The following is a 27,464-nucleotide window of genomic DNA, read 5'->3' on the forward strand; positions in this document are numbered from 1 at the left end:
CAAATTGCCCAGCTGATCTGAGTACAGTACAAGACTACTTTCTCTATGTGACCACAACAAACATTGAATTACAGCCAAAGAGTGCAGATACCACAAGATGTCGATGTTTCAATATTGAATTTATTTTACTCAACATTTCCTTTGTGAAATGTATCTTGATCTATCTTCCCAAGATAGCAGCCTTCTGCATACTCTTGGGCAACACAAAATCCAACCTGCAAATGCACTTCATCTTGCTGCATACACACTCTTCGGCAGGAGAAGCGCGCAGCTGCGTGGGGGGAAACCCACAACGGCGCAGTAGGAGGGTCTGTATCACTTTTACCATTTCTTTCAGGAAGTCAACTTGTTTTGGTCGTGAAGTGAAGTGTTGTCAGGTGTAACACTAGTGTCTTCAGTCTAATTAGCGTTGATGGTAAACTATTCTTGCCTGGCTCCATCATGTCGGACTCTTCTTTGGAGCGGTCCACGAAGATCAACTTGTTGAAGGAGCCGGCGGCGAAGAAGCTCTGCGATGTGTTGGACAAATCCAGCAAGAAAGGATGGCGAAAACTTGGAGAGATAGTCGGTAATGACAGACGGTTCAGAGTCAGGTAGGCTGACTTTAATACATTAAGAATTGACATGGTTAACCGATTCAAATCACAACGATATTGTTGTTAAAACAATCCAAGCGTGTCTGACTCCAAGCGTTGCAGGCTGTATTATGGTATGATATATGAAATGTTTATTTTCTCATATAGATGAATTTACCTGGTTACTATAATAACATTGTACTTTATGTATTTGATTTTCTACACATTTAGTATTAAAGTGCCCAACTGTACTTTATAAGTTACAATTAAGTAGGGCCTAGATAGTACTAGCCTACATATTAAGCAAGGTGCTGGATTGTTATTGTGAAAAACATAAAAGACACAAAGGACATTAATGTTAATAATGCGTAACTCCTATAGATGGTTATGTGTCCACATCCTGTAAATGAACACATAGTTACAATAAGATTCTGTGCATAAAATCTAAATCTGTTTTTTTTTTACCGTTTGTATTATAGTTTTATTATCACATAATATGACATAATATTGAGAAAAAGACACATTTTACACCGAAAATGACGTAAACAAGCATTTTCAACAGAATCAGAATATATAATAACCTATTTTTTGGCGTCTTTTTAGAAAACAATTTAGGATTAAAAGAAGTTTCCAGCTCTGTGTTTGGATTTGTAATATCTGTGCTGAAGCTGAAACCTTGTTCTTACATTTAGATCATAGTTGAATATTTGGACGTGACAACAAGGTCAAAAGAATTGCACGTAATCCATTAATAAATCTATAAAGCCATCACCATGTAGATTTGACGTTATACTATTACTGTCCCCTATGCGGTGTTATTGCTGTTCAGCTATTGCCTGTTTATTTTGAATAGGTCTATGTTTCATTATCCTATATAAACCAGAGGGAAATTCCTTGTATGTGTCGACATACTTGGTAAAACATGTGATTGTTATTTCTAAAATATGACGTGCTGTCCTCCTCTTGCTTCTTTCTCTAGCTCAGACGACATGGAGATGTGCTCTCTGAAGGTGCTGGAGCTGGAGGGAAGCCCGAGCCGCATGCTGCTGAGGCTCATGGGAGAACGAGGCTGCACCACGGGTCAGCTGGCAGACTACCTCCAAACTGTGGGCAACTCTGAGGCCCTGCAGTGCCTGAAACCCCCAGGTACAGGAACAACGCCTCCAGACTTTTGTTATCATGATATCAAGTCTCCAAATCAGGGAGATCTTTGTTCTCTGTATTTGTAACTTTAGCTTTAAAGGTAAAGTATGACTCACCTTTACAGTACAACTGCCAGCCAGGTTACAGTGAGTAAAAAAGCTCCTAATTCAAGTAAGGTTCAATCAGTTTTAGTTTTGTATTTATTTATTGATTCTCTATTATTGTTAAAGTAATCTTTCTTAATTAAAAAATTCAGTTATAAGTCTCTGGAGATTTCCCGCTTTTCTTTGTCTTCTATCACATTGAACTGAACGGTTTAGACTGACACAACAAATCACTTACAGACATCACCTTTGCCTATTCCTAAACCCTTACATTTCATAGATTGAAAAATAATCAATGAATCTAGGAAATAGTCATAATGTTAATTGTAGTAGTTAAGTACAGTGAGACTGCATTGACACTTTTAGGGGGAACCACCACCATATATAAACCCAATTGGGCGATTTTTACATGTTGTATTTAGTGTTGTCTTTGCTACAGATGTCTTTCAAATTAAAACAAAGCATGAATTAAAATACAAATTCTCCTAAAGCCCTGCAGATCCTCCTTCAGCCCCAGTCGGTGGCTCTTATATCCGGTCATAATCTTCGGCTGAGCTGCCTTGCTTCGGGCAGATCTCCAGTTCAGTACCAGTGGTTCAAGACCAAGGAAGAGGTGAGCTGCCACACCTCCCATACACTAACAACTTTAAAGGAAGGTGTTTTTGGATCAAATATGTGTGTGTTTCTTTGTTTTGTTTTTTGAAAGATGGCACTGTTTTGCCAGAGTCTGATCATTTTAATGCACAAACACAGACACAGATACCTTCTGCATAATGTTCTCTGATCTTGAAAAATAACTAAAAACCTACAATGCACCTTGTGTATTCAACAAGATACACAGCCCTGGAAAACATATGTTTTGATAAATAGAGTAGAGCCAATGGGGGATGAAGAAAAAAGACCTAATAGTAAACGCTAAAGAGGTAATTAATTTATTTAAAGTTAGTAAACAGTCTTCATATTTTCCACAACCACAGGTACCAAACAGCTTCTCTGCGGACCTGGTGATAAGTCCAGTCCATCTGAAGGACGCTGGCTTTTACATCTGCAGGGTCAACTCTGGAGATGCTTTTGAATTCAGCCGTTGGGCTCAGGTGGAAGTCATGGATGTCACAGTGTCTTGCGGTAAGATATTACACATGTTAAACTGCTGCTCTGTTTAAAACTATATTTTCCCAACGAGATTGTAGAGATGAAATACCAATAATGGCTCGTGTCCTTCTCCTATCAGGGCAGAGTTATCACTCCTTAGAGGGTCGGCTGAAGATGGTGATCCAGCCTCAGTCCCAGCGGCTATATGTAGGGGAGTCCCTGCAGCTGGAGTGTGGAGCGGTGGGACGGCCCATTCCTCGATACCAGTGGCACATAAATGGCGTACCGCTCTCCAACGCCACAAAGAGGAAACTCATGGTGAGGAGAGGTTGTTAGGGAAGATTTATAGGTTAAGGGTTACTTAGGTTACTTTTTCTTTATGTTTGGAGACTTTTTGTTCTGTTTAAAGTGAACAGACGGCAACATTTAGGCAGGAACATCTTTCTTTTTTAAGGAACAAGGCTTTAATACGACTTGAATGGTCCGATCAAGTCTGAAATTTGAATTGCATCACAGCAGCTCCATGTTAATCAAAAACATCTATGCATTTTAGATTCCTCACTCGATACAGGATCAAAGCGGCAGGTATCGCTGTGAGATCAGCAGCAGCACAGAGAGAATGTGGTCCAACGAAGTGGACATAGTGATCGGTAAGTCACACTTCAGTACATTTTTTAAAGTTGCAATTACAGTCCTGTAAAACCAGCTCTACTGTTGTTACACTGAACAAAAATATAAATGCAACACTTTTGTTTTTGCTCCCATTTTTCATGAGATGAACTCAAAGATCTAAAACATTTTCTATATACACAAAATAACCATTTCTCTCAAATATTGTTCACAAATCTGAAAAAATCTGTGATAGTGAGGACTTCTCCTTTGCACAAACTGTCAGAAACCGTCTCAGGGAAGCTCATCTGCATGCTCGTCGTCCTCATCGGGGTCTCGACCTGACTCCGGTTCGTCGTCGTAACCGACTTGAGTGGGCAAATGCTCACATTCGATGGCGTCTGGCACGTTGGAGAGGTGTTCTCTTCACGGATGAATCCCGGTTTTCACTGTTCAGGGCAGATGGCAGACAGCGTGTGTGGCGTCGTGTGGGTGAGCGGTTTTCTGATGTCAATGTTGTGAATCGAGTGGCCCATGGTGGGGGTTATGGTATGGGCAGGCGTATGTTATGGACGACGAACACAGGTGCATTTTAGTGATGGCATTGTGAATGCACAGAGATACCGTGACGAGATCCTGAGGCCCATTGTTGTGCCATTCATCCACGACCATCACCTCATGTTGCAGAATGATAATGCACGGCCCCATGTTGCAAGGATCTGTACACAATTCCTGGAGGCTGAAAACATCCCAGTTCTTGCATGGCCAGCATACTCACCGGACATGTCACCCATTGAGCATGTTTGGGATGCTCTGGATCGGCGTATACGACAGCGTGTTCCAGTTCCTGCCAATATCCAGCAACTTCGCACAGCCATTGAAGAGGAGTGGACCAACATTCCACAGGCCACAATCAACAACCTGATCAACTCTATGCGAAGGAGATGTGTTGCACTGCGTGAGGCAAATGGTGGTCACACCAGATACTGACTGGTTGTCGGACCCCCCCAGACCCCCCCAATAAAGCAAAACTCCACGTTTCAGAGTGGCCTTTTATTGTGGCCAGCCTAAGGCACACCTGTGCAATAATCATGCTGTCTAATCAGCATCTTGATATGCCACACCTGTGAGGTGGGATGGATTATCTCGGCAAAGGAGAAGTGCTCACTATCACAGATTTGTTCAGATTTGTGAACAATATTTGAGAGAAATGGTTATTTTGTGTATATAGAAAATGTTTTAGATCTTTGAGTTCATCTCATGAAAAATGGGAGCAAAAACAAAAGTGTTGCATTTATATTTTTGTTCAGTGTATGTCTGTGTGCTTATTTGCTTTGCTCTTAACTGAAAGAACCGAGGATATCTGTCCAGATTTCAGTGGCAATGGAGTGCTCAGAAGGTAGATTTGAACATACTGCTGCATGGTGTAATAAACGGCAGGAGGGGAACTATTAGCAAGATTTTGCTGCATGCAAATGTAATTTTTGTACTTTTGTAACTGCATGTGGGTCATGATCTAGATTGTTGCCACATAAACACTAACCAGCACAAGGTATTATTCACACAGTGTGATCTACTGGTTTCGAATGCATGCTTTTTTAATTTGACTAATGTCACTACTCTTAATCAAATCCATGCTAAACTATGGCTGTATTTTATGTTTGTCTTATTTTCAAACAATCCCATAAGACAAAATCCAACATTTTATCACTCTAACCTAATACTGAAGTATGATCTGTGTTTCAAAGCCAGATATAGCTCATTCCTCTTTGTCATTGCTGCCGGAAAACATTATACTATAAAAAACACGTTACTGAGCCACGCTGTACCACAAGGTGGCATACAACTCTGATATAATTAACATTTAAACCATCCTGCTAAATACTCACTAAAGCACTCAATGTGTATACTCAACCACTGAAAATATTCCCTAACAATTGCAGGTAATGTTTACAGAAAAAAAGGCCCGGAGTACTGAGGCTTTTTCAAAAAGAAAACCATGTTTTAGTGACCTGAACATACATGTGTTCAGTAGGACTGACCAATTGTTGGTTTTGTTGTATTTATGGGATTTCTTAACATTAGGAAACCATAGAATCCCAGCCTGAAATGTTTTGCATCGTGATTGAGTCTAATGCTAACCTTACATGTAAATAATATATTTTTTCCTAATCAAAAGGATATTTCAAAACAACAAGCACAACATGAAAAGTTGATCAGCTATTTAATTGTAATATTCTTGTATTTTTTGTATTTCTAGATGATGTTTTAACCATTGGAGAAGGTAAGAATAACTTTACTTTTAAAGGATTAATACATTTCTACTTATTCAAACACATATTTTCCTTACACAGCTTTGCTATATTCAAATTGTGACATCTCAATTTTAGGTTCCAGTGCATTTTTCCTAAATAGTATCCCAGGTCATCTTTATGGTAAGTGTCTGTTCATTTCATTTCATTGTGTTGGTGAATCATAAATATATGACCACTTTATTGTTAACCTGTTTTTCCCCCTTACGTATTTTAATGATTTATATGGCTGACGCACAGTTCCTCTGTATGTCAGCTTTGTAACTGTCTGATATCAGGATCTTTGTCAGTTAATAAACACCAAAGAAAAGATGTGAAACTTGCTTGCATGTCAGCAGCTACACAGGAAGCAAAAATGAAACTTTACAACATATTAAAATCATACAACAACAGAGAATATTACCTCTAAAATACCCGTAGAATAGTTTGACCAACACCTCACGGCACACTGTCACCAGAAAAAGAAAATCACAGATATTAATTTCATTGTGTTTGACATTCTGAGAAATATTGCTTACATCCTGCCTGTATTTCTATGTAATTGTGTTTTTTACAATTCATCACTTCCTTAACTATTGGTTTAAAGTGTCAGTGCTTTTACAGATCTTTATTGTTATCAAATTAGAATCAATTAGATTAGAAAATAAACATGTAGGCAGGAGGAAAAATCTACACTATCTGCTCCGACATTGATCACAAGTAAATCCTCTGCTTCTCTACATGGAGTCAGCCAGTGAAGTTGCTTTAGCAGGCTTTATTAAGGAGGCGGTAAAAAAAAGGTTACAACCAGAACCTCCTGGTAACCGTGGGGCATTTTCTTTATTTTCAAGCAATAATTCGGATAAATGTATTCAGTGTTGTGGAGGGACTAGTAATGTGTGACAGCATTAGGTAATTAATTAATTATCTTGTGAGACGAAAAATCTAATTATATTACACTTTCTTGTAAAAATGTTGGTGTTCACAAAGGAGTTGTACAACATAACATTTATTTAGTTGCCTTGTTCAATTGTAATGCTAATTCTATTGAAGACCTTTGAAAACAATTTCAAACAGTGTCGAGTACTGTTGTAAGTTGTACACTGCCCGGTTTAGGAATGCTGTGCTTTTAGTCAATCTTAAAAGTAATCAAATGTAAAAAGTAACATTATTAAGTAACTAATAAGTAACCCTCCTGACACTGAATATATGTATAATGTGCAGTGGGGTCATGGGGTTTATTGTAAGAAAGCCAAAATGCACAACCTGCAGTAAACTAGACATGACAATCATTGCAGTAAAAACTAAGCCCTTTACGGTTCTTTTCACATTTTCTGTTCACTTGTTGGTTCGTTAAGGTGTTTCATTGATGCATATGAGTTGTTTTCCCCCCTGTAGTTTTAAAGAGCGCTTTCCTCTCCCTCTCTCTCACAGCGACTGACAAAGTGGCGCTGCTGATTGGCAATCTGTCTTACCAGAACCACCCGCAGCTCAAAGCCCCCATGGTGGACGTGTACGACCTTACCAACCTCCTGCGGCAGCTCAACTTCCAGGTGGTTTCACTGCTGGACCTCACAGAGACGGAGATGAGGAACGCTGTGGACGAGTTCCTGTTGCTGCTACACAAGGGGGTCTACGGTACGTTAGGATTTGACTTCGGAATCTTGCTTGATGGTCGAAGATCTAAAAAGACTCACCTCACATAACATGACGTTCACTTTTCAGGTCTGCTGTACTACGCTGGTCACGGGTATGAGAACTACGGGAACAGTTTCATGGTTCCGGTAGACGCCCCTAACCCGTACCGCTCAGCCAACTGTCTGTGTGTGCAGAGCATCCTCAAACTGATGCAGGAGAAGGAGACGGGCCTCAATGTTTTCCTGCTGGACATGTGCAGGAAGAGGTGAGGCAGTGGCTCAGTCCCTTAGACCTATTACATTTAACTGGGATTGTAAGTGATACTCACATTGCAGGAGAATTAGTGTTTCCCGTTGCCAATATTTATAAAGTCAGCGTGACATGAGCTATTTGAGAAGACCATAGATTGGATCTGTTACAGAGAAAGTGTACGTCACTATGGCCTATAACAATGCTGGGAACAGTTTCAAAGTTGACTTCCGGGTATCAATAGATGTAGGTAATAGAGTATAGTTACTCCAGTGTATCATAAAAGCAACCATGTGTAGGGAGTGCTCAGATTCATACTATACCTGAAATATTACAAACTATGAATACTGCAAGAAAACCTGAGTAACAATAGTAAGAATTTACATTTTCTTCATTATAATGAATCATACAATGTATTACAATAAGAACTGCACAAATAATTGCCATGGGAATGCTTCCATGCAGTGTAATTTCCGCGAAAGCTTTTGTTTACTAAAATGGACATTTATTTTCGAAAGGGTTTTCGGTAACAAATATATTTCTTATTGTTTAACGTGGCACATTTCCTCTTGAGTCATCAACCTATTTACAGTAGATTCATTTACATTTTGTTGAAGATTTTGCATTACATAATGGAAGAATTCGAAGCCCTATTAGATAGATGAAAGTGATAATAACTAGGGATTCTGAAGAGAGGAGAGAGAGACGGGTTTGACATGCAAAAGGTCAGTTGCAATCGAACCAGAGATGTTATTTCTGCAGTATTATGCGGCTTTAGGGGCCTTATGGACTATCTTTTGCTCCAGCAGACCTGTTAAGGATTTACAAATGTGTTGTTGCATCTTTAAAAAAAATCCAGAAATTACCATGATGACAGCGCTCCAAACATCATCCTAAGGGTTACAGCCAACATTGTCTTTGGATACGCCACGTAAGTTTAAGACATCACTCATCATCCAAAACAAAATGCATACAGTTTTTGTTTCCCAGTGTAAAAATGTTGTATTTTGCCTGGCCAGGTGCCAGGATGCAGAGGCCTTCGAGCTGAGCTCCAGCGGCTTCACCAACGGCGTGTTCGTCAAGTTTTTGAAGAAGCGGCTGCTGGACAATGAGAAGATCACCGTGGTGCTGGACAGAGTGGCCGAGGGTGAGAGAGACCAGAAACACCACACATGATAATAACATGAAGCGCTTAAATAATTACTTATATAAATAATGCAAAAAGATCTTTCAAATGTGTATATCATGCATATTTTCCAAATAAACAAATATTATGTCAAAAGAACAAAGTACCCTCACAAAAAAAGAAAGATTATAAATAAAAACAATAACCATTGTTACCGTTAATATATTCATTTCAAAATATAATATTACAATAGCAATCAATCTATTACTTGTTTAACCCCTCCTACGAATAATGTATATAATGTATATGTAACAGGAAAATGACTTACTGTAGTTAAATTAAGTTAGCTAGTTAATGTATTTGATTTGTGTTGAGAAGATTACCATGAAGAATTAAAAGACAATTTCAATTCAGTGTTTGGTTATGAAGTCAATTGTTTTACAGTTTGTGTTTCTCATAGGATGTGTTTTCATCTAGGCCAGTGTTTCTCTCTTTTTCATACCAAGGACCACTTAACCAATAAAAAAACACTCGCGGACCACCTAACTCCACAAATATCCAAAAACACATCGTTTTTTACAAATCACCTGAAAATTGTACAAACAAGTGGCAACATGTGTGATGAAGGTGTTGCGCTGGGCTATATCATGCAATCGAAAGTGAAACTTAGGCTCGCTCCATTGCGGAGACATTCCCGCGAGAGTGCGGAAAACTTAAATAAATAAATTTATTTCTAATGTGAAATGTTACCAATATACTCACGGACCACTAGGGGTCGCTCACGGACCTCCAGTGGTCCGCGGACCACTCTTTGAGAAGCACTGATCTAGGCAAATACAGTTGATTAAATGTAGCATGCTTTGAATTATTCATCTCAAAATTGTATTTGCTCGAGGGCTAATGGAGTTTCATTTTATGTGCAGGGTTAATGAAGGAAAATGACTTGAGGTGGATGTAAAATGCACTTACTTTTGAACCACATTTAGGATACCTTCAGGATGGGCTAGTTAAATGTGCTTGCATAATGTGAGTCTCAGTGAGCTCACAGTGCAGGTCGGACCGGATCATGTTATGGAGTTTTTAAAATATTGTGTGGTATTCCAGTCAAGACAAGCTGTTGGTAAACATGTAATCCATATCTTGTGTCCAGATATGGGTCAGTTTGACGCTACGAAGGGGAAGCAGGCTCTGGAGATCCGCAGTAGTCTGTCGGAGAGAAGGGCACTGACGGATCCTATCCTGCCCGGCGACAGCGGTGATCACGCTCACAGTCTCCAATGGGCAAAGGCTCACGGTATGTTTGACAAAGTTTTGAAAATGTTTGTTTAGTATTGTATCACTCCACTCAGTACTGCACGCTCAGTCAAATGTTGACTCAGGTTAATGCTGACTAAACAGTCAGTGCTCACTCAAATTACACACACATGCACACATTGAGGCTTCTCAAGAAAACCACACATGTTTTTAGAAACATGATGGGAAGAGTAAGAAACCCCCGATAATCAAATTAGCACCTCTGGCATCAGCTAAAAAATATTTGCAAAGGGAACACAGAAGCTAGCGAAGAAGTTAACATAACTTCCCGTCATTTTGTCAAATATTACAATCCTGAAAAGTACCTGTGGAGTGTTCTCTATAAGTGGTTTCAAATCTGTTTGGCTTGTGAAACCATTCAATTAAGGGTACCTGAATGTCAGCTTGGGTATCGCTGATGTTGAAGATTTTAAAATGTAGAGCCTTTAAGAAAAGATGATCTTGTGACTTTTTGTGTGTGGAATAACAATGAAGTTTAGAAAGAACCGTTTTAAAATGTCCATTTATCTTTTTATCTATTTATCCCCTTTCCATTCATGTCTTTTTTTTTTTTTTACTTGTGTACTGTATTCCAGAGCTTCCCGAGAGCATGTGTCTTAACTTTGACTGTGGGGCTCAGATCAAGCTGGGCTTCGCTGCAGAGTTCTCCAACGTGCTCGTCATTTACACTCACATCGTGAAGAAGCCCGAAAACATGTCGTCCTGCCAGGCGCACGTCACCGACTTCTCCCAGGTCAGTATGTTGTCATGAACACTGGCCATAAAGAAAGAAATACATTTCTCACCTCTCTCACCTATCTAACAGCATATGTACTGTAAATGCCCATAAAGTGTGTTCCACTGCCACCTGCATGTGTTCCTCACTACAGGACCTTGATGTGGACCCTAAGGAGATGAACAGAGAGACCCCAGAGGAGACGGGGATCTACCTTCTGTCCAGCAACCTGCCCCAGCACTGCCTCTACACCAGAGTCAGCTCTCTGCAGAAACTCAGGGTAAAACTCAACATGACAATCTCTTTATAAACATCGATGTGTTTTTTTTAACTCAAGCTTTTTATTTATTTTTAAACAAAGAAATTGACAGTTTTTGTTATGTTTATAGGGTTTTAGAAAATGTTTCTAGCTCTTGAGGAAGCCTATTGTTTCCTGTTTGAAGCCCAACGTTTAACACCTGTCTTTAACACATTTTGTGTTACCCCATTAGAGCTGGTGGTGGCTCATCCTTAAGTCATCGTGAATACCTGAACCAAATCCCTCGTACATTTTGTCAATAGTTAAGAGATACAGCTCTGTAAAAAATTAAGAGACCAATCCAAATGTTCTTTAAATCTCAATCTCTACATGGATGGCAGCCATTCAATTCCAGAGTCTGTTGAATTCCAACACAGAGAAATGTTATCAGTAGTTTAACGAATACAATTAAAAAAACATGTATTTTACTCCAACACATACCTATAAATAGTCAAACCAGAGAAACTGGTAATGCTGAAGTGGTCTCTTAATTTTTTCAAGAGCTATATACCCTTGGTATTTAAAAATTAAACTCATATTCTATATCATGTATCATACGCTACCAAACTTAATCACAAAATATATCACTGGACAGAATAGATATTTTATTCTGTGATCATGTGTTCATCCGAGAAAGCGTTTTGATACATTTAGCTTTGAGGCCCATAAAAATACAAATGAATCCCTTTTTGTTTCTAAACACTATTCCTCCTCTAACCCACCATGCAACAGGAGGAGCTGGTCTTTACCGTGTGCCTTCAGGGAACCTTCCCCGCCATGGACGATGAATCCGTCCACTGGACCAAAAGCATCAGCATCGGTCGGCCGCTGATCGCCCGCCTGGACCTGAACCGGGCCATGAGGAGGAACAGCTGTCTGCAGACCTGCCTGATCCCCCACAGCCCGTCCCACAGCCCCTGCCACAGCCCTGGGCCCGAACACCACCTGCACCCCCCCCACGGGGGGCACCAGGTCCAGGACTTCAGCCGCCTGTCACCACTACACCTCTGCCCTGACGTCACTGAGCGCTTCCAGGGTGCAGTGGGGGGCTGTGGGGATTCCTACTACGACAACCTGTGCCAGCCTTTCTACGAACCTGCTGCCGGACTTTCAAGCTCCCCAGGCCGGCTCAGCATCCCCATAGAGACCACCGACGACATCACCGAGCTGCAGACCGTGTTCATCAATAGCTTGCAGCTTCAGCAGCAGTGAGACGCCTTCAAATGTCTGGATCACTGCTGCTCCTTCTGTTAAACGATGTGACTTCATTCGCTGTTCTTTTAAATATTGTATTCTCCTATGTACTTTTATTTTTGGGAGTTTTTTATAGGTATCTAGTATAATGAAGAAAAGTGTAGTAAACAGGGATGATTGCTGTGATTATGTGTGGTAGAGGTGTCAATTTACTAATAGTTGACAGAAGAAAATCAAAGATACTGGATTGTAGTTGCAAGATCAGACATATGTTTTACAAAGCTAGAATTGGAAATCTTAAGTAATGTTTGTTTTTAAATATGAGCCAAATGAGAACTTACTGTATATAATATTATGGGACTGTATGATTTAGGTGGAATAATATGAACACAAGGCCTTGCCTGTCTTTACTGCAAGAATAGCATTGTAAACATTTGTTCATGTAAGTTTTTTTTAAAATTTTTAAAGGATGGTTTGCTGTACAAACCATCAGCCGACATTTTATAATAAAATAAACTCGGCCGTAAAAACAATATGTCTGACATACAATCTGATTTAAATCTGCCATCCATTTTCCCAAAAGCTATCAATGTTCTGTTTTGTATCCCTCAGCATGGCCAAAAAAGGCTCCTCTATTAAGACTTAGTTCTGCTCCACTAGCTGTGTCTAGTACTCTCTGGACCTGCCTGCTGCACCTATTCTCAGCAGCTCCTCTCATATTGGTGTTTAGTCACTGTTTGCTCTTCACTGAACTGCAAAACTTCCCAAAATAGTTCCACTCACTAACTTTCCTGCTGCGATTTAAAGCACTATTCACTTGATAATCCCCAACAAATTAATGTTGCTACTTTTAGATTGGATCGTCTCTCTACATAAGAAACAAAGAGTCTTGTCTGTGCAACGCTGTCCCACAAAGTGACAGAAAGAGACAGAGACAGCCAAAACCTGCAGAATGTGCCAAAGAACCAGTTCAACCTGCTTTTACACAGTAATTATTTAAAGTTAGAGGTATTACAAAACGAACAGGAAATTGACAGAACAGTAGTGGTAAAAGGTACTAATGTCAAAAGAATGGTACAAACACCATATAAGCCAACCTATAGTCAAGGTAAAGTTGATAACAGATACCTGGGGGAGTGTGTCCAATGTGACATATATGTCACATTGGGCTTTAATGGTAAAATAACTCTTATTTTTAACTTAATTAATGAGGATTTTTTGGTTTAAATTAGTTTGAACATTCTTTTCATTGAAGAATAAGAACATAGGCCTATTAACTCAATATAATTGAATCGGCTAAATTAACTGAGCAGATCATAATCATATTTCTAATTGTACATATATGTCACTTTGGGTTTACTGTGAAAGTTTAGGGTTAAAGTCCCGATGTGACACTAGTGTCACAGCGATATTTATCTCATTGTTTCATATCAATTTGATCAATAAATGTTTCCACAACAGGTTAAATGTAATAAAGGACATGTTATGTAAGCATTTTAATTCTTAAATGGCTTGAATTTTACCTTTAGCAACAAACAAAAAAGCTTTTCAAATGTAGCTAGTTTTGTCACATGGACATGTTGTCATGGGAACACAACATCAAATGCCCTGGACCATGACCCACCACACTGTTCAGTGTCACTGAGGGACTTCATGAGATCAAATAAAGGAACTTTCCAGAACATTTAAAGTGCATGTGACACCCGTGTCACGGTGGGTCCTTATGGGTTAATAATCCTAATTAATTTACTGACCAGTGATTGCTTAAAAATGACTAAGAATAAAAAACCGGCGATCAAAATATAAAATGTATAGTAAATATTACTAACATCATGGCGTAAAATATTTAATATAAACAAATGTAACAATATGCATGATAATGACTGTTAAATGTTATATTGGCCATGAGTATGAAGGAATAATTAAATGTGATATTATTTGTTGCTGAAATGAAATGTTTATCTCCTTTATAAACATTAAATAGATTACGTAAATCTACCTTAAATATCAGGTTTCAGAGTATTCTCAAAATGTATAACAAAGACAAACCCACTACAGTAGCAGCAGTAGTGGGTGTTTCCACTCCTGTCTGTTTTCATGAGGGCTGGCAGGTCATGTCCTCTCTCATAACACATAGAGCACCTTGGGAAAAGCTACATAATAGCAGACCACTTTTTATCTCCAAATGTCGCTCCAAAGCAGAGGAGGGTGTACATACATGGTTTGTCCGGCATGCATTCCCTCACAGGACAGTTCACTGCAACCCAGCATTGAGAAATGAACCCTTTCTGATTAAATAATGGATGGAGTTGCCTCCCACAAGCTGCACAGTGATACCATGGCTGCGTCACTTGAACAGGGAGGAGGAGGAGGGGGGGAGGTGGTTCTGAGGCGATGCAGCAGGCAGAGAGAGGCGAGAGCACGAAGGAGAAACCTGCACAGTGGGATAACAATCATGTCAGCCTCCTGGAAGCAGCTCTCTTTGCAGATCCTCCTGCTTCTCGTCTCCTGCAGACACATCAATACAAGTAAATAACCATTTGGGTTTATTATCGAATGTGTGGGGTTGTGTCAAAACCTTGTTCTGCCTTTCCCCCTCTAAATGGTCTGTAACCTTGTGAGGAGTAGAAGACATCACATATCTTCCACAATATCATGTACAACTGTCTGGAAATTCCTGATATTCAATGTCTGTTTTTTTTGTATGTGATAGTCTGAGACAGCCATGATCATATCCCAAACTCCATAATAAAAATATATATATTATTATTATTCAAGGATTTAAAAAAAATATTGATTTGAAATAATTGTATATAGCTGTGATCAGGGATATAACAGGGATTCTCATGTTACTGAAGATTCAATTTATTGTGTTTTACTCAACAAACATTTGCATTTGGTTGGAACCAGTTTTCCTTAATGAAATAAATAACTTAAAAAAAGAAAAATAATCGGGTTGAATGGAAACTTTGTTATTTGTTCATTCCCACAGGCCTCAAGAAATTAAAAGCAGTTTATTTCTATATATATATAGAAATAAACTGCTTTTAATTTCTATATATATATAGAAATAAACTGCTTTTAATTTCTTGAGGCCTGTGGAAATGAACAAATAACAAAGTTATTATTATTATTATTATTATTATTTATTATTATTATTATTATTAAGTTATAACAAAGTCTGTATATATATATATATATATATATACAGATAGATAGATAGATAGACAGACAGACAGACAGACAGACAGACAGACAGACATACGGATAGATAGATAGTCCTCCAAATAAAGACTTAACACTTTGAAGGGGACACTTATTGTTAAGTTGTCTAAAGACCCGTATTTTATTGTCTGTCCTCTGGGGGACATCACACTGGAGCCTTTATCTCAAACATCATGCATGCAGTTTATTTTTGCCCTAATGTTCTGTGTAAAAACCTCCTGGGCTTTCATGGGGGTGGGGCCAGCTAAACACATAGCTCATAACCACCAAGTAATTCCCTAAAGACAACTTCAATTTTACTTTTTTAAAAGCCAGTACAGATAGATTTAGATGTTCATTTTGTGTGTATTATATAATAGCCTGTTTTCCTTTCAGAGACACCTGGCCCTACGCCCCCACCGCGGATTCCTATCGATCAACTGCCAACAGATGTCAGGAGCGTTGCTCTTAAAGGTCGCTATTTTTCAATTGTAGCCTATGATGGCAGGGATACGTGTTTTTTTTAGGTTATTGTGAATGTTTGTTAATTATGAATTTTCGTTGTGCATGTGCTCCACGCAGGTGAGAGCCACACAGAGAAGGTGGAGCTGTTGAACCCTGTGAATCTGGCTCTGGAGTGCACCTGGACAGGTAACCAGGACAAACTGGCAAACATAACAGGGCTCTGGAGGAAAGATGGCGAGGAGGTAAAGAACAGCAATCAAACAGTGCCGATGGAGAACGATCAGTATCATCTCAAACGAGTGTAAGTACTTCACATGGCAACTATTTCATCCATTAGCTCAAGTAATTTGAACTTTTTCCTAAACTAATTTGTCTCTTTTGATAGGTAGATGCTTCAATCTACTCACGTTTATGCATTTTTACATCATCATTTACAAAAATAGTCAATAATGTGCATACATTGTTAGAATTTGTAGAAAATATATTTTTTTAATAAACAGCAGCTAGAGAAAATGACTTTGTTTTAGTTTTTATTTCAGTCTTGTACAATTTTAAAAACAAGACATATTTTGCTGTTTTTCTAGTATAACTACCTTATTTCAATAGAAAAAAGTACTTTAATTTACCTGAAAGTAAAACACATTAAATGCCTACCACTCACATTTAAATTATTCATCTTCTTCTTCTTAGCCTTTATTTATCCAGGTAAAAAATCCCATTGAGATCAACGATCTCTTTTACAAAGGCCTGTCATCATATTAATGTGTTGCATAATAGTCAGGTTTGACCCCAAAATCACTTGTCCTAAATGTAACATAATATGGTTTGTATATATTTTTGCTTACAGGTTCAGCATTCTCAATGAAGAAGACCTTGGAAGTTACACATGCGAGTTTGGAAGTAAAGCCAAAATAGACTTTGTTTTGGCAGGTACAAATCTAATTATTTAGTTATATTAATCACATTTGTATGCATTGCAAATGTATCAGCAAGTCCCTGTTGTTTCATTATAATGAATATCAATAACTACTCTGAGTAACTCTGTTTCAATGGTACAACAAGCTGTGTTTTTACCATGCTCTTTCCCCCTGTTGTCCCCACAGCTCCACAGATTGGGGACGTGCGAGACAAGCCGATAATCAGCTATCTGGGGGACTTTGCGGTGATCACATGCAAAATGGAGGAGACCAAACCAGAGCCCAGCACCTGGTACTGGTACAAAGCGAACGGTACAGACAAGGTGGGTGAGCTGCACAGAGCTGTGGCTTAGAATGAGATTAGGCCAATTGTGACATTTGAATTGACACCTTTTACCATACATTTGAGTTTTTAAATAAAGATTGAATAATGCCATCTGCACGGTACAGCCCTATACACTCATATTGTACACACAGGTGATTAGACCTCTTCTTTAACTGTTCTCAAGATGTGTCTAATCAGGCAAATTGAAAACATGTGTGCAGGTGTTTATGGATTAAAGTAAATCTGTAATAATATTCAGAATATTGACTTTGTTTAAAGTATTTTCAGTTACAAAAACTCAATGTAGCTTTGTTCCTGTCTCTTCAATAAAGGCACTGGTGGCCCAAAACAAATCTTTCAAAAACAAACTCAAATGTTTTATTTTTGTTTCTCACAGTTAAAGAAAATCAATACATTCAAATGTAATGTAAATATATATAAATGGCCACTGACCCGTTTCACATTCTTTATCGTTCCAGGAGCAGATTATTGCAGCTGAAGAGCCTCTTCGATATGAAATCAAAAATGAAGAAAGGAACACCAAACTAGTGGTGTCCAGCCTGGTGGAGGCCGACGGAGGCTTGTATTTCTGCGGGGCGGTGTACGCCATCAGCACCAGCATGAGCCACGTAGAGCTGAAGGTCAGATGTGGACAGTATAAGTGCATTTACTCAAATACTGTGCTTAACTAGTGGTGTTTGGTCACAAGCCATAAAGGTTGAGACAAATGCACTGTCCACATGACCTCTTCTCAGCAGGTTTCATTTTAACATTAAGTTTGAGACCCAAGGACTTTCCATCATTTGTACAAAAAGATCTAAGACGTTTTTTCTTCTCTTCTACCCCATTAAACATTTCAATACAGTTCAGATTTATCCTGTGACTTGTGGGTAGGAGCTTTTTTGCGAAACACCACATAAATTAACTAATGAAGAAGTTAAAACTAATTATCTAAAAATGTACAATTCACATTTAACTTTGTATAGCTAAAGTACATTTTGCCTGCAATACTTCTCTACTTCTATTTTAGGTAAAGTGTTTTACTTTTTCTTGTAATCGAGTATTTTTCAATTTTCCACTGTTACTGCTGAAGGTCATCAGCTTCCTTGAGCCTCTGAAGCCCTTCGTCGCCATAGTGATCGCGGTGATCGTCCTGGTCGCCATCATTCTGCTCTACGAGAAAAGCCAGTCTAAGAAAAACAGCACGGCAGGTAATCAGACAGAAACAGACACGCCTCTTCATCTTTATGTGTATCGTATGTTGTGTTTCATATTTAAATATTCTGCTTTATTCTCAGCGGACAATGGGACTACAGACCAAACAAATACACTGTGAGTACTGTGGGAGTGGTGCAGTTTTAAAAACCTTTTTTATGTTGTATGTATATATTTGTGAGTTTTTATGACGTGAATGTTTTTGCTTCCTTATCAGGACTCAAGGAGAAAGTAATGGACCAGGGGAAAGTTCTTCGATGAGACAAAGAAAAGTGTAAAGACTTGAAATCCAAAAAGATCCAAGCTTCTTTAAAACTAATTTGCTTATATTCAAATGTGAATTATATACTTTAAAAAGCAATATCTCAGCAACTATTTTGTGTATGTGTTCACCAAACAAAGTGCAATAACATGTTCACAAGTAGCCTCTTTTAGGTCTAATGTTCACTCTTATCTCACTGGAACATATGTTTTCTATTCTAATCTAACTGTGCTGTCATGGCAGCTAAAAGAGCAAAGCATTTACCTTCTTGCCCTGTATTCACCCACTTCCTGCGGAAAAACTCAAACGCATCGCTATTTCTTTGACACCTCTCAAACATTTTTCTTCTTTCTGGCAAGTGAAACCTCAACTAACTCCCCTTTACTTTGTATTCATGAGTAATGGTTCGTGAGCAGTGCCTTACGCTCTTCACAAGCACTTTCATTCATATTGTGCTTCTAACTGTCTTTTTGTTTATCTTTCCTTTTTTGCATACCTTTAGGTTTTCCCAAAATGATGTTTATTAGCTTTAATAACATGTGTATCAATCCTCACATATGCAGATGCTTTTTTCATGTTGATGTATCAGAAGGCGGTCCGAGTTATCAGCCTGCATTTAACCTTAAAGGTGTACCACTATATGTAAACACGCAAATGAAAACTACCAAGTCACTGCCTGGAATAACTAAGAACGCCTTTGTGCTGGAGACTGTTTCTAAAGAGAAACCTCAGTCTGCTTGTACAGAACTACTGCATATGTGAAAATAAGTTGTATAAATCCTTATGATGGAGAAGAAGAAAGGATATATGGAATAAAAGAGGATATATCTGCATCAGTTGTATGGTCTTCCTTTACTCAAGTAGTATAATGCTAATTCCATGCATTACTCTTTGAAAGGGAAGTGGGAATACAAGTTAAAAGATGCCTATAAATGCTAAAAATGTTGTTGTAAGCCCTGACAAACAAAGGGTCATTTTGAAAAGCATGTTTTTTTTTATTTGATTTTTTCATAAATACAGTCTGCACCATTATAATACTCTGATGTGTGTACAGTGTTTTTCATCCCTTTGTTCATACTCAGATGGCTGTTAAAGAAAGCTGATTTTTTCAACGTTTCATTTTAAACACTCTGACAAACGTCCTAATTTCCGCCATGTTGGGGTTTTCCTCCTGATTTCTAGCAAAACCTTCCACATTTATACAATCTCCCTAAAGAAATGTTACAACACAGAAACCTGGAGAACGTCTACTGCTTGTTCATGAGGAACTGAACCAGAAGCTTGAGGACGTCGTCGTTCAGACCCACCACCTCTCCGTCCTGCACGCTGTCGTACAGCTGCAGGCTCTCGGTGCCCCACAGGAGGTTCTTTCTGGGGTTGTTGGCGTCCGTCTCCACAGAGAGGGCCACTGTGTTGAGCTGGTAGCAGAAGAAGGAGAAGAACTTCCCGTCTGTGATCACAGCCTGGGACACGAAAGGCCTGGTGACGTCCTCGTGGTTCCAGAAACCTACAGAGGTGAGGGGGAAGTATCATATAATTTCTTCAATTCAATCATAATCCACTTAACAGAGACTTTAATGCAAACTGTGTCAGGGTGACTCGACCACTGCTACATCTCCATGGACTGATATTTGAGAACAATTGTTGTTACTACCAAAAAAAAAGAAAGGTATACTAAATGTGAAAAAGCACCTTTGGGTTTACTAGATGTTCTTTCCTAACACATGTCCCAAAGACTTACTATAGTCTCCATGATACATGAAGAATAGAGTTGGGATTCTGCACTCATATACAATAAAGGAACAAACTAATCTAGAATCATTAAAAATATAAATGGTATTGTTATCTGATGTCTGTCCCTGTGTTACTCACTAGGGGTAGGAATCATCAGGATCCTCACGATACGATAGTATTGCGATCTACGATATGCTAAGTATAGCGATACGATATATTGCAATATATTGCGCATATATATTGATATGATAGCATGATATATTGGGTTCCAGTGTCTTTAACATGTGACAAAAGCCTTCGTTTTCCACAACGCTGTACGGACGCAGGTCACATGAAGTAGGTGATGATCGAGTTATTTTCTTAGCTCGCTCAGTATTTGATGGTAGCTTTGCTAAGCTAATTTGGATTTGCAATATGAATAGCTTATATAACAAAATATCGATACTTGGCGTCTGTGTATCGATACAATATTGCCACGCAAAGTATCGCAATACTATGCTGTATCGATTATTTCTACCACCCCTATTACTCACCCTGGTACATGGCCTGAGCTCCGGTCCAGGCGAAGAGGCTGGTGAGTGCGTTGGCTCGGAGGAAGACCTCCACCTGATCGGACTGCTGCTGCCGGGCCATCCTGTCTCTGTGGTAGCGATCCGGCACCAGGTGGAACTGAGTGTGACCGTAGCAGGCCGGGTCCGGTAACTTCGCCCCTGTTGATGAGAACCAGAGGACGAGTTTAATGTAAACAGAGCACAGCTTGCAGAGAAAGGGTTAAGGAGAAACACCATAGGCTTCTATATTTTTCTCCAGGATGATCATTTTATAATTGTTTTGTAATTCTCCATCCATATTTGCGACTTAATCATGACCGCTGTTGTATGAAACAGAATTTGGAATTTATTTGTCAGAGATGCAACAATTAGTTGATCTAGGTTTACGTCCATTGTAAGAACAATTGAAAATGCTTAATAGTTACAGCTAGTCAGTGGGTAGAATAAGCTGATTAAGGTTTTTTCCTCCAAATTTGACATCTCCAAAAACAACCATCTCTTTGGAATAAATGACCCACACATTTTTGTTGACTGAACAGCTGCACGTTTGGGCCCCCTAGTGGCACCAGAAGTCACTGAATAATGAGCATTTTACTTATACTACAAAATGTAACAAACATACACTCATCATTTGTTCTTTTGGCTACTCTGAAATCACATCATGAAGAAGTGAGAAACGTTGGATGTGACTGCTCTTGTGTTACCTGTAAACATGTTGTTGTCGTACTGCCTTCTGAAGAGAGGCATGACGCTGGGAGACAAAGTGACCTCTTGAACTTCAGCAGCATAAGAGTCCTCCAGCGAGATGAACTAAGAGAAATGAAAATTAGCTGTTATTTATATGTTATTATGTGACACTGGTAGAAAACCTTGCTCTAGTTTGATTCATGACAATTCAATATTGACAGATTTTGTATAACATACATTTCATAATGTGAGAATGATGTGTACCTGGGGCAGTTGTTCAGTTATCCTGATCTGACTATTTGGCCGGTCATCGATCTGGAATCTGGTTGGCTCTTGCCGACCTCTTCGATGTCCCTTTGGGATGATTGTCTGTCCCCTTCTCCAGTAGAAATGTACATTGGGATCAATATCTGACGGAGAAACACAGAAAATATGACTCAAAACGCTGTGTCTGTGGAAAATTAAAAAAGGTAAGAATGCACAATGATATTGCTATTTTAATCTAGTACTAGATACCAGGTAGGATCTATGGTCTAAGGCAGCGGTTCTCAAAGTGGGGGGCGCAGAGGAATGACAGGGGGGGCGCGAGAGACCAGGAGGAGAAATGGTTATTAAAAAAAAAGATTTAAAAAAAAAAAAAATCATATTTTTAAAAATTATTGATTCGAAAATACGTCTGGGTCTCTGTGTTTCATTAAAGCTCTGTGTGTGTGTGGAACGAGCCATTTTGTGTGTGTGCGAGAGAGAGAGAGAGAGAGAGAGGAGAGAGAGAGAGAGAGAGAGAGAGAGAGAGAGAGAGAGAGAGAGAGAGAGAGAGAGAGAGAGAGAGAGAGAGGATGTTAGCTTCTGGTGCTAGCGAGCTACGCTAACGGATATAAGGAGTTTTTTCAACAACAAAGTGGAGGAGAGTGTTATCAGTGTTATCTCAGTGGGTCTCAAACATTTTGGTCACCATTAATGTAAACAATTATTTCCGAGGCACACGTTTGTATGATCATTATAAAAAAATAAGAGAATAAATAAAAAACAGGTATGAAATACTATATGACATTAAAAAATGAATAAAGTTTAAAAGGGGAGTGATTTGTAAAATATCCATAAAGAAATAGTAAATCTGTTTACAGTTCTGTGTTGAGAGATGTATCCATAGATCTCTTCATTTTGCTCTCAAAGTGCACCAGATTGATGCTTTTAACTTCAATATTTATAAATCTTCCCGGGGGAGCTTACCCCCGGACCCCCCTATGTGAGGTCCACACACCACCTGTAAAAATAGCACTTTACCCCTGCTTACACCTATATGCCGTGAGCTGATTATCGAGCCTTCATTGTAACAGTTGCGGGTACACTGTATTTGCGTGGGGAGTGTTGCAGTAGAACATTCAACTGTAGCTCCCGGTACATTAATGGGAAACGCTAAATGTTTGAGCACCCTCTATGAAACGTCAAGCTACCCCGCAGCACCCCCAAAATAAATCTCTGGCGCCGCCACTGAGCCTGACTATTTGTGTTGGGGGGGCCCAACTTTTTTTTTTCTCCAAAGGAGACAGAAAAAGTTTGAGAACCACTGGTCTAAGGTCTATGTGTTGTCCTCATTTGAACTTTTTGGCTTTTGTAATATTTATATATCTGTTCAGTTCTACATCATTGTTAACTTCATAGGTTTTCTCTTATATTCAAATGATACATTTCCCCTGTTAGCTAAGAATGTATTGCACTTGTGTTTGTAAGTTCTCAGCAGTTTGTGTGGCTTTTTTGTTGAATGAAAAAACATATTTTTACTGCTCAACTTTAGATATGGTATCAGTTCCAACGTCAAGTAACATATTGTATCAGCAATAGTATTAAAACAAATTAAATAACACCTTGTTAAAGATGTACTGTATATGTATTTGTAAGCTTTATGCAGCACTTTTGGTGAGGTGCAGTAAAAATTAGAACACAAGCCACCAGGGCATAAACAAGTTTCTGAGAGCGTTTGAGAAGATTGCACTAGAAAATGTTTGGCACTGCTGGTTGATGCCATGCAATGTTCCCATGATACACTAATTACTACAGCTCCCAGTTCACTTTAGTGAGTTAATATGTTCACCAAGAAAGTAGCAAGCATGTCACATTATTGGTGAAGGTGTTCATAACAACCTGCTACAATTGCTTAGTAAAGATTAGAAATTCAGAATACAACTTTGTTTACTGGTCCACATATGAAACTAGCCACATTCACAGTGTTGCCACAAATATAGTTTAAAGTGGATGCTAAAGCAGAGGAACTCTCCAAAGTTTGACTGGTGCCACAACAATGATCCGTACCCAGACTGGACGAGAGGAACAGTGGGTTGTATTTGGCCAGACTGAATGTGAGTCCAGTCACCAGGTTTCTCAGAAAAGGTCCAACCGTCTGCTCCTGCTTTCTGTACAGGAAAGGTGCGCGGTTCCTCAATTGCCAGTGCTCCTGTAAAATCACACGAGTGACCAAGGAGCGGATCTCCGTGAACCCATCATGTCCAACCCCCGGCACTGTGGTCTGAGCAGCGGCCGGCTGCTCCTCCTCTCCCCCGGTCTCCCTCTCCGGGCTCAGGGTGTATTTCTCGGGCAGGCCGGGGATATACGCGGTCTTGGTGAAGTGCTGGTACCATGTGTCCGCGTTCCTTGAAAAAGTCTGAGGGTAAACCACAAATTTCATCCGCTGGATGCGAGTGATGAGGGAGAGCTTCTCCTCCACCGAAGAGGCACATATCTTCTGTACCTGCTCGTCAACCTGTCTCCCCCGGGCAGATTTGCTTTTAGCCGTGAGAGAGGGGATGATGGGCGGATACGCGGGCTCCTTGACGGCCGCCTCTGTGTGTGCAAGCCTTTGGTTCCTAAATGGAGGCAGGTTTTTAGGGAAGAGCAAGGGCAGGCGTGTGCGGGCCGCCATGTTTCTTATCTGACTTCTTCTTTCGTTGACATGAGATCTAAGTTTCTCCCACAACAGCGCCCACTGCGGCACGAAAAGTAATAAACATGGGATTAACATACTGGAGAGTGTTTCATGTCTAACCTTGATATATACAGTCTATGGTCTAAACATCAACCATATATATTAACTAATACAATAAAGCTCCATATTTTACTTTATTTTAGTTAGAGGCCATATTATGTGATTGATTTACGTATACAGCTAAAGTTTGAAACTATACATTATGAAACGTTAGAGCTCTTGAACCTACCCTTAAAGCAACGGAAACGCCCCCTTTGGACGCATTTAAAGGTCTCGTAATTTTGACATAAGCACACCATTATCATGGAAATAAGAATAATCAAGAACCGAACTATACAGTACCAGGTGCAATATTTGGATACAATAAGCAATTAAATAATATCTAACAATTAATGAGGGGAAAATACAGCAAATTATGTTATAATTCCAACCGAGACAAGTCATATACCAGAGGTGATTCAGAAAGGGTAAACAAACGTTACAAGGGTACGTGAAGGCAACACCAATGTACAGAAAAGAGTTGTAGTCTGTGAACAAGATTTTTTAAACTGTGCAGTGTTGTGTTAAAAAAGACACGCGATAAAGCTTGGAACATACTTCCGAAACAATACATTAGCTGTTTAGCTAAACATGTATCTTCGTCAGATTTTGCGGACGCAGTTACACGGGATGAGAACGGTCCAACTCCACCGTTTGCAACGTGTTTGTCGAGCCGAGGTAGCTGCTCTGAAAATAATCCATCTCATTCTCATAAACTTTTTATTTTCCTCGTGTGCAGCTTTGCATTTTGAAAACGATTGTCCTACCAGCCCTGGTGGTGGCTGTGGGGATTCTGCAGTGCCCCACCACCAAGAGGTTTGGTGAACTGTGAATTGTGCTGTTTGTATGCTAGCATCCGTTTTTCAGATCACAGGTGTGTAATGTGTCTTTCTGACCTCCAGAGACCACTGTGCACAAAGAATGACGAGGTGAGGCTGGCAGAGGAGGCCAGCAACAAGTATGGCTCCCCAGCTCCAACCATCTTCTCTAAAGTGATCGACAAAAGCATCCCTGCAGATATCATTTATGAAGATGAGAAGGTAAACAAAACAAAACATGTTATCATGTTGGCCTGTTCCACGTGGAAACCACAGATCAATCAGCAGCTTGTTGAGGGCTAAGAAGTTGTGCAACTAAACACTTTATTAATGTTGTTTTTGTGTGTTTATCAGTGTTTGGCATTCAGGGATATCAGCCCACAGGCACCTGTTCACTTCCTTGTTATTCCAAGGGTCCCTATCCCCAGAATAAGTGAGGCCAAAGATGATGATGCTGAGGTAATGTTATTCCATCAATTTGCTCAACCTGCCACTCCTGTTTAGGGGTTGTGAGTGATATTTGGAATATAACTACATCCACATTCACAATATATGGATGGCATATACACTTCATACACTATTTGTAATTTTGTATGTATTTTCATTTATACTACTGCCTTTTTTTTTAAAGGTACAGATTTAGGAGCCTTACTGCAGGGATTTCCCCACGCATCAGACACAAGAGAGTTAGTGAAGATGGACATTAATGTTGGGCAATAAGGCCTTCTCTGAGTTTGGTTTAAATTCTTACAACTTTATCTTACCCCAAACAATTAAGAATAGTTCCAGACCAGAGGTTATTGAAAAATATGTGACGGGTATGAAAACATACTTATACTTAGAGCTCACACACATTTTGTAACATAAATCCAACATGCCTTATATGTCTCCTGTATTATTAGTTATTAACAGTCAGTGAAATGCATTACCATAGTCAAAAACCTAATATGAAAGTGTAGCAAGACAATTTAATTGATTTAGTACATTTAAATACAGGTAAATCTGACATGTTACACATTCAAATGCAAAGAGCAAGAATGTAGTACTCTGAATACATTTTTGCTCCAAAGGGTCCTTTAGTAACAACACCCAAAATGTTTAATCTTTAAAACATACATTTTTATATTATGCACCCCTCTAACTCAAATACAATTTCAGCTCTTAGGACATTTGTTGATTGTTGCCAAAACAGTGGCGAAGCAAGAATCTCTAACTGAAGGCTACAGAGTTGGTAGGTGACAGTTACACCTATAATATATACAGGCTGCGTAGTGAAGTATTACTAAATGCTGGGTATCTTTCTGCCATACAGTGATCAACGATGGAAAGCATGGTGCTCAGTCAGTTTACCACCTTCACCTCCACGTCCTGGGAGGAAGACAGTTGGCGTGGCCACCAGGATAATGGCGACATGTATGACTTGATATATGAAGGGTGTAGGTCATATTCTCTTCCCGTCCTTCTGTACAAAAAGTAAATTAACCACAAATAATTGTTTAATGGACTAATTCAAAAGTGAATACATGATGTTTAATATGGCTGCAAATAAAGACATTATTAATGTGGAATGGCAAAAGGTCAATTTGGTTATTTTATCTGACAGTCGGTGGAAAAACAACAAATTGTCAGCAGATTATACTACTACTACCAGTTACAGCAGGTGTAATCTTAACAGCAATATTATCAGGTCTTTATCAGTGAAACACATTTATCTTCTTGCTATAGATTTATCCCTGTCTCTGGTCAGACAACATACATTAAAGTGGCCATAGACATCATTTTGCTTATGAATTGGATATTGACTTCCCAAGTGAATGACTGTAGAATGGCGTTTACATTAGTTCCCTGTAAATCTTGCGTTTAGGGTGCGATATGTCACGATAAAAGCTTCAGACATATTAACCGTTATGTGTTTTGCT

At 39.2% G+C, this 27,464-nt stretch overlaps 4 protein-coding genes across 6 annotated transcripts; 3 read left to right on the forward strand and 1 right to left on the reverse strand.

The window, feature by feature from the left end:
* The first annotated feature begins 94 nt into the window (after window positions 1–94).
* Window positions 95–12,881, forward strand: malt1 (MALT paracaspase 1). 2 transcript variants are annotated; one of them, XM_034225309.1, is made up of 17 exons: window positions 95–593; window positions 1,555–1,721; window positions 2,314–2,435; window positions 2,800–2,947; window positions 3,054–3,232; window positions 3,468–3,564; window positions 4,875–4,922; window positions 5,784–5,807; window positions 5,914–5,958; window positions 7,249–7,452; window positions 7,540–7,717; window positions 8,561–8,632; window positions 8,721–8,848; window positions 9,978–10,121; window positions 10,717–10,874; window positions 11,011–11,136; window positions 11,887–12,881. In XM_034225309.1, the coding sequence occupies exons 1-17, from the start codon at window positions 442–444 to the stop codon at window positions 12,364–12,366; spliced, it is 2,472 nt and encodes an 823-aa protein (XP_034081200.1). In that variant the 5' UTR covers window positions 95–441; the 3' UTR covers window positions 12,367–12,881. The 2 variants fall into 2 exon arrangements, with proteins under 2 accessions (XP_034081200.1, XP_034081201.1); XM_034225310.1 differs by lacking the exon at window positions 4,875–4,922 and having other exon boundaries at window positions 96–593.
* Window positions 12,882–14,744: 1,863 nt separating this feature from the next.
* On the forward strand, window positions 14,745–19,768 carry emb (embigin). The gene is made up of 9 exons (XM_034225240.1): window positions 14,745–14,876; window positions 15,949–16,026; window positions 16,135–16,318; window positions 16,865–16,947; window positions 17,121–17,257; window positions 17,739–17,900; window positions 18,353–18,470; window positions 18,558–18,591; window positions 18,692–19,768. The coding sequence occupies exons 1-9, from the start codon at window positions 14,804–14,806 to the stop codon at window positions 18,750–18,752; spliced, it is 930 nt and encodes a 309-aa protein (XP_034081131.1). The 5' UTR covers window positions 14,745–14,803; the 3' UTR covers window positions 18,753–19,768.
* On the reverse strand, window positions 19,711–24,653 carry mrps30 (mitochondrial ribosomal protein S30). Its single transcript, XM_034225239.1, has 5 exons — window positions 24,019–24,653; window positions 21,973–22,118; window positions 21,726–21,831; window positions 21,004–21,180; window positions 19,711–20,243 (listed from the first exon to the last, which is right to left on the reverse strand). Exons 1-5 carry the CDS (start codon window positions 24,623–24,625, stop codon window positions 19,984–19,986), a joined length of 1,296 nt encoding a protein of 431 aa, XP_034081130.1. The 5' UTR covers window positions 24,626–24,653; the 3' UTR covers window positions 19,711–19,983.
* A 332-nt stretch (window positions 24,654–24,985) lies between these two features.
* Window positions 24,986–27,121, forward strand: hint2 (histidine triad nucleotide binding protein 2). Of its 2 annotated transcripts, none has more exons than XM_034225241.1 (5): window positions 24,986–25,543; window positions 25,630–25,767; window positions 25,900–26,004; window positions 26,704–26,776; window positions 26,858–27,121. In XM_034225241.1, exons 1-5 carry the CDS (start codon window positions 25,319–25,321, stop codon window positions 26,947–26,949), a joined length of 633 nt encoding a protein of 210 aa, XP_034081132.1. In that variant the 5' UTR covers window positions 24,986–25,318; the 3' UTR covers window positions 26,950–27,121. The 2 variants fall into 2 exon arrangements, with proteins under 2 accessions (XP_034081132.1, XP_034081134.1); XM_034225243.1 differs by having other exon boundaries at window positions 25,006–25,405.
* The last annotated feature ends 343 nt before the right edge of the window (window positions 27,122–27,464 follow it).

The sequence above is a fragment of the Gymnodraco acuticeps genome, unplaced genomic scaffold (assembly GCF_902827175.1).
Source record: "Gymnodraco acuticeps unplaced genomic scaffold, fGymAcu1.1, whole genome shotgun sequence".
Lineage (NCBI taxonomy): Eukaryota > Metazoa > Chordata > Actinopteri > Perciformes > Bathydraconidae > Gymnodraco > Gymnodraco acuticeps.

Bases quoted from the DNA above. Each gene is read 5' to 3' on its own strand.
- hint2 (XM_034225241.1), top strand. From the start codon at position 25,319: ATGTATCTTCGTCAGATTTTGCGGACGCAGTTACACGGGATGAGAACG. The intron at 25,768-25,899 runs GTAAACAAAACA...TGTGTTTATCAG, and splicing joins TCATTTATGAAGATGAGAAG to TGTTTGGCATTCAGGGATAT. The intron at 26,005-26,703 runs GTAATGTTATTC...ATACAATTTCAG, and splicing joins CCAAAGATGATGATGCTGAG to CTCTTAGGACATTTGTTGAT.
- mrps30 (XM_034225239.1), bottom strand. From the start codon at position 24,625: ATGGCGGCCCGCACACGCCTGCCCTTGCTCTTCCCTAAAAACCTGCCT. The intron at 22,119-24,018 runs GTACGGATCATT...TTTCTCCGTCAG, and splicing joins GTTCCTCTCGTCCAGTCTGG to ATATTGATCCCAATGTACAT. The intron at 21,832-21,972 runs GTACACATCATT...CATTTCTCTTAG, and splicing joins TAACTGAACAACTGCCCCAG to TTCATCTCGCTGGAGGACTC.
- malt1 (XM_034225309.1), top strand. From the start codon at position 442: ATGTCGGACTCTTCTTTGGAGCGGTCCACGAAGATCAACTTGTTGAAG. The intron at 8,849-9,977 runs GTGAGAGAGACC...TCTTGTGTCCAG, and splicing joins GCTGGACAGAGTGGCCGAGG to ATATGGGTCAGTTTGACGCT. The intron at 10,875-11,010 runs GTCAGTATGTTG...TCCTCACTACAG, and splicing joins ACGTCACCGACTTCTCCCAG to GACCTTGATGTGGACCCTAA.
- emb (XM_034225240.1), top strand. From the start codon at position 14,804: ATGTCAGCCTCCTGGAAGCAGCTCTCTTTGCAGATCCTCCTGCTTCTC. The intron at 16,319-16,864 runs GTAAGTACTTCA...TTTTGCTTACAG, and splicing joins CAGTATCATCTCAAACGAGT to GTTCAGCATTCTCAATGAAG. The intron at 17,258-17,738 runs GTGGGTGAGCTG...TTATCGTTCCAG, and splicing joins AAGCGAACGGTACAGACAAG to GAGCAGATTATTGCAGCTGA.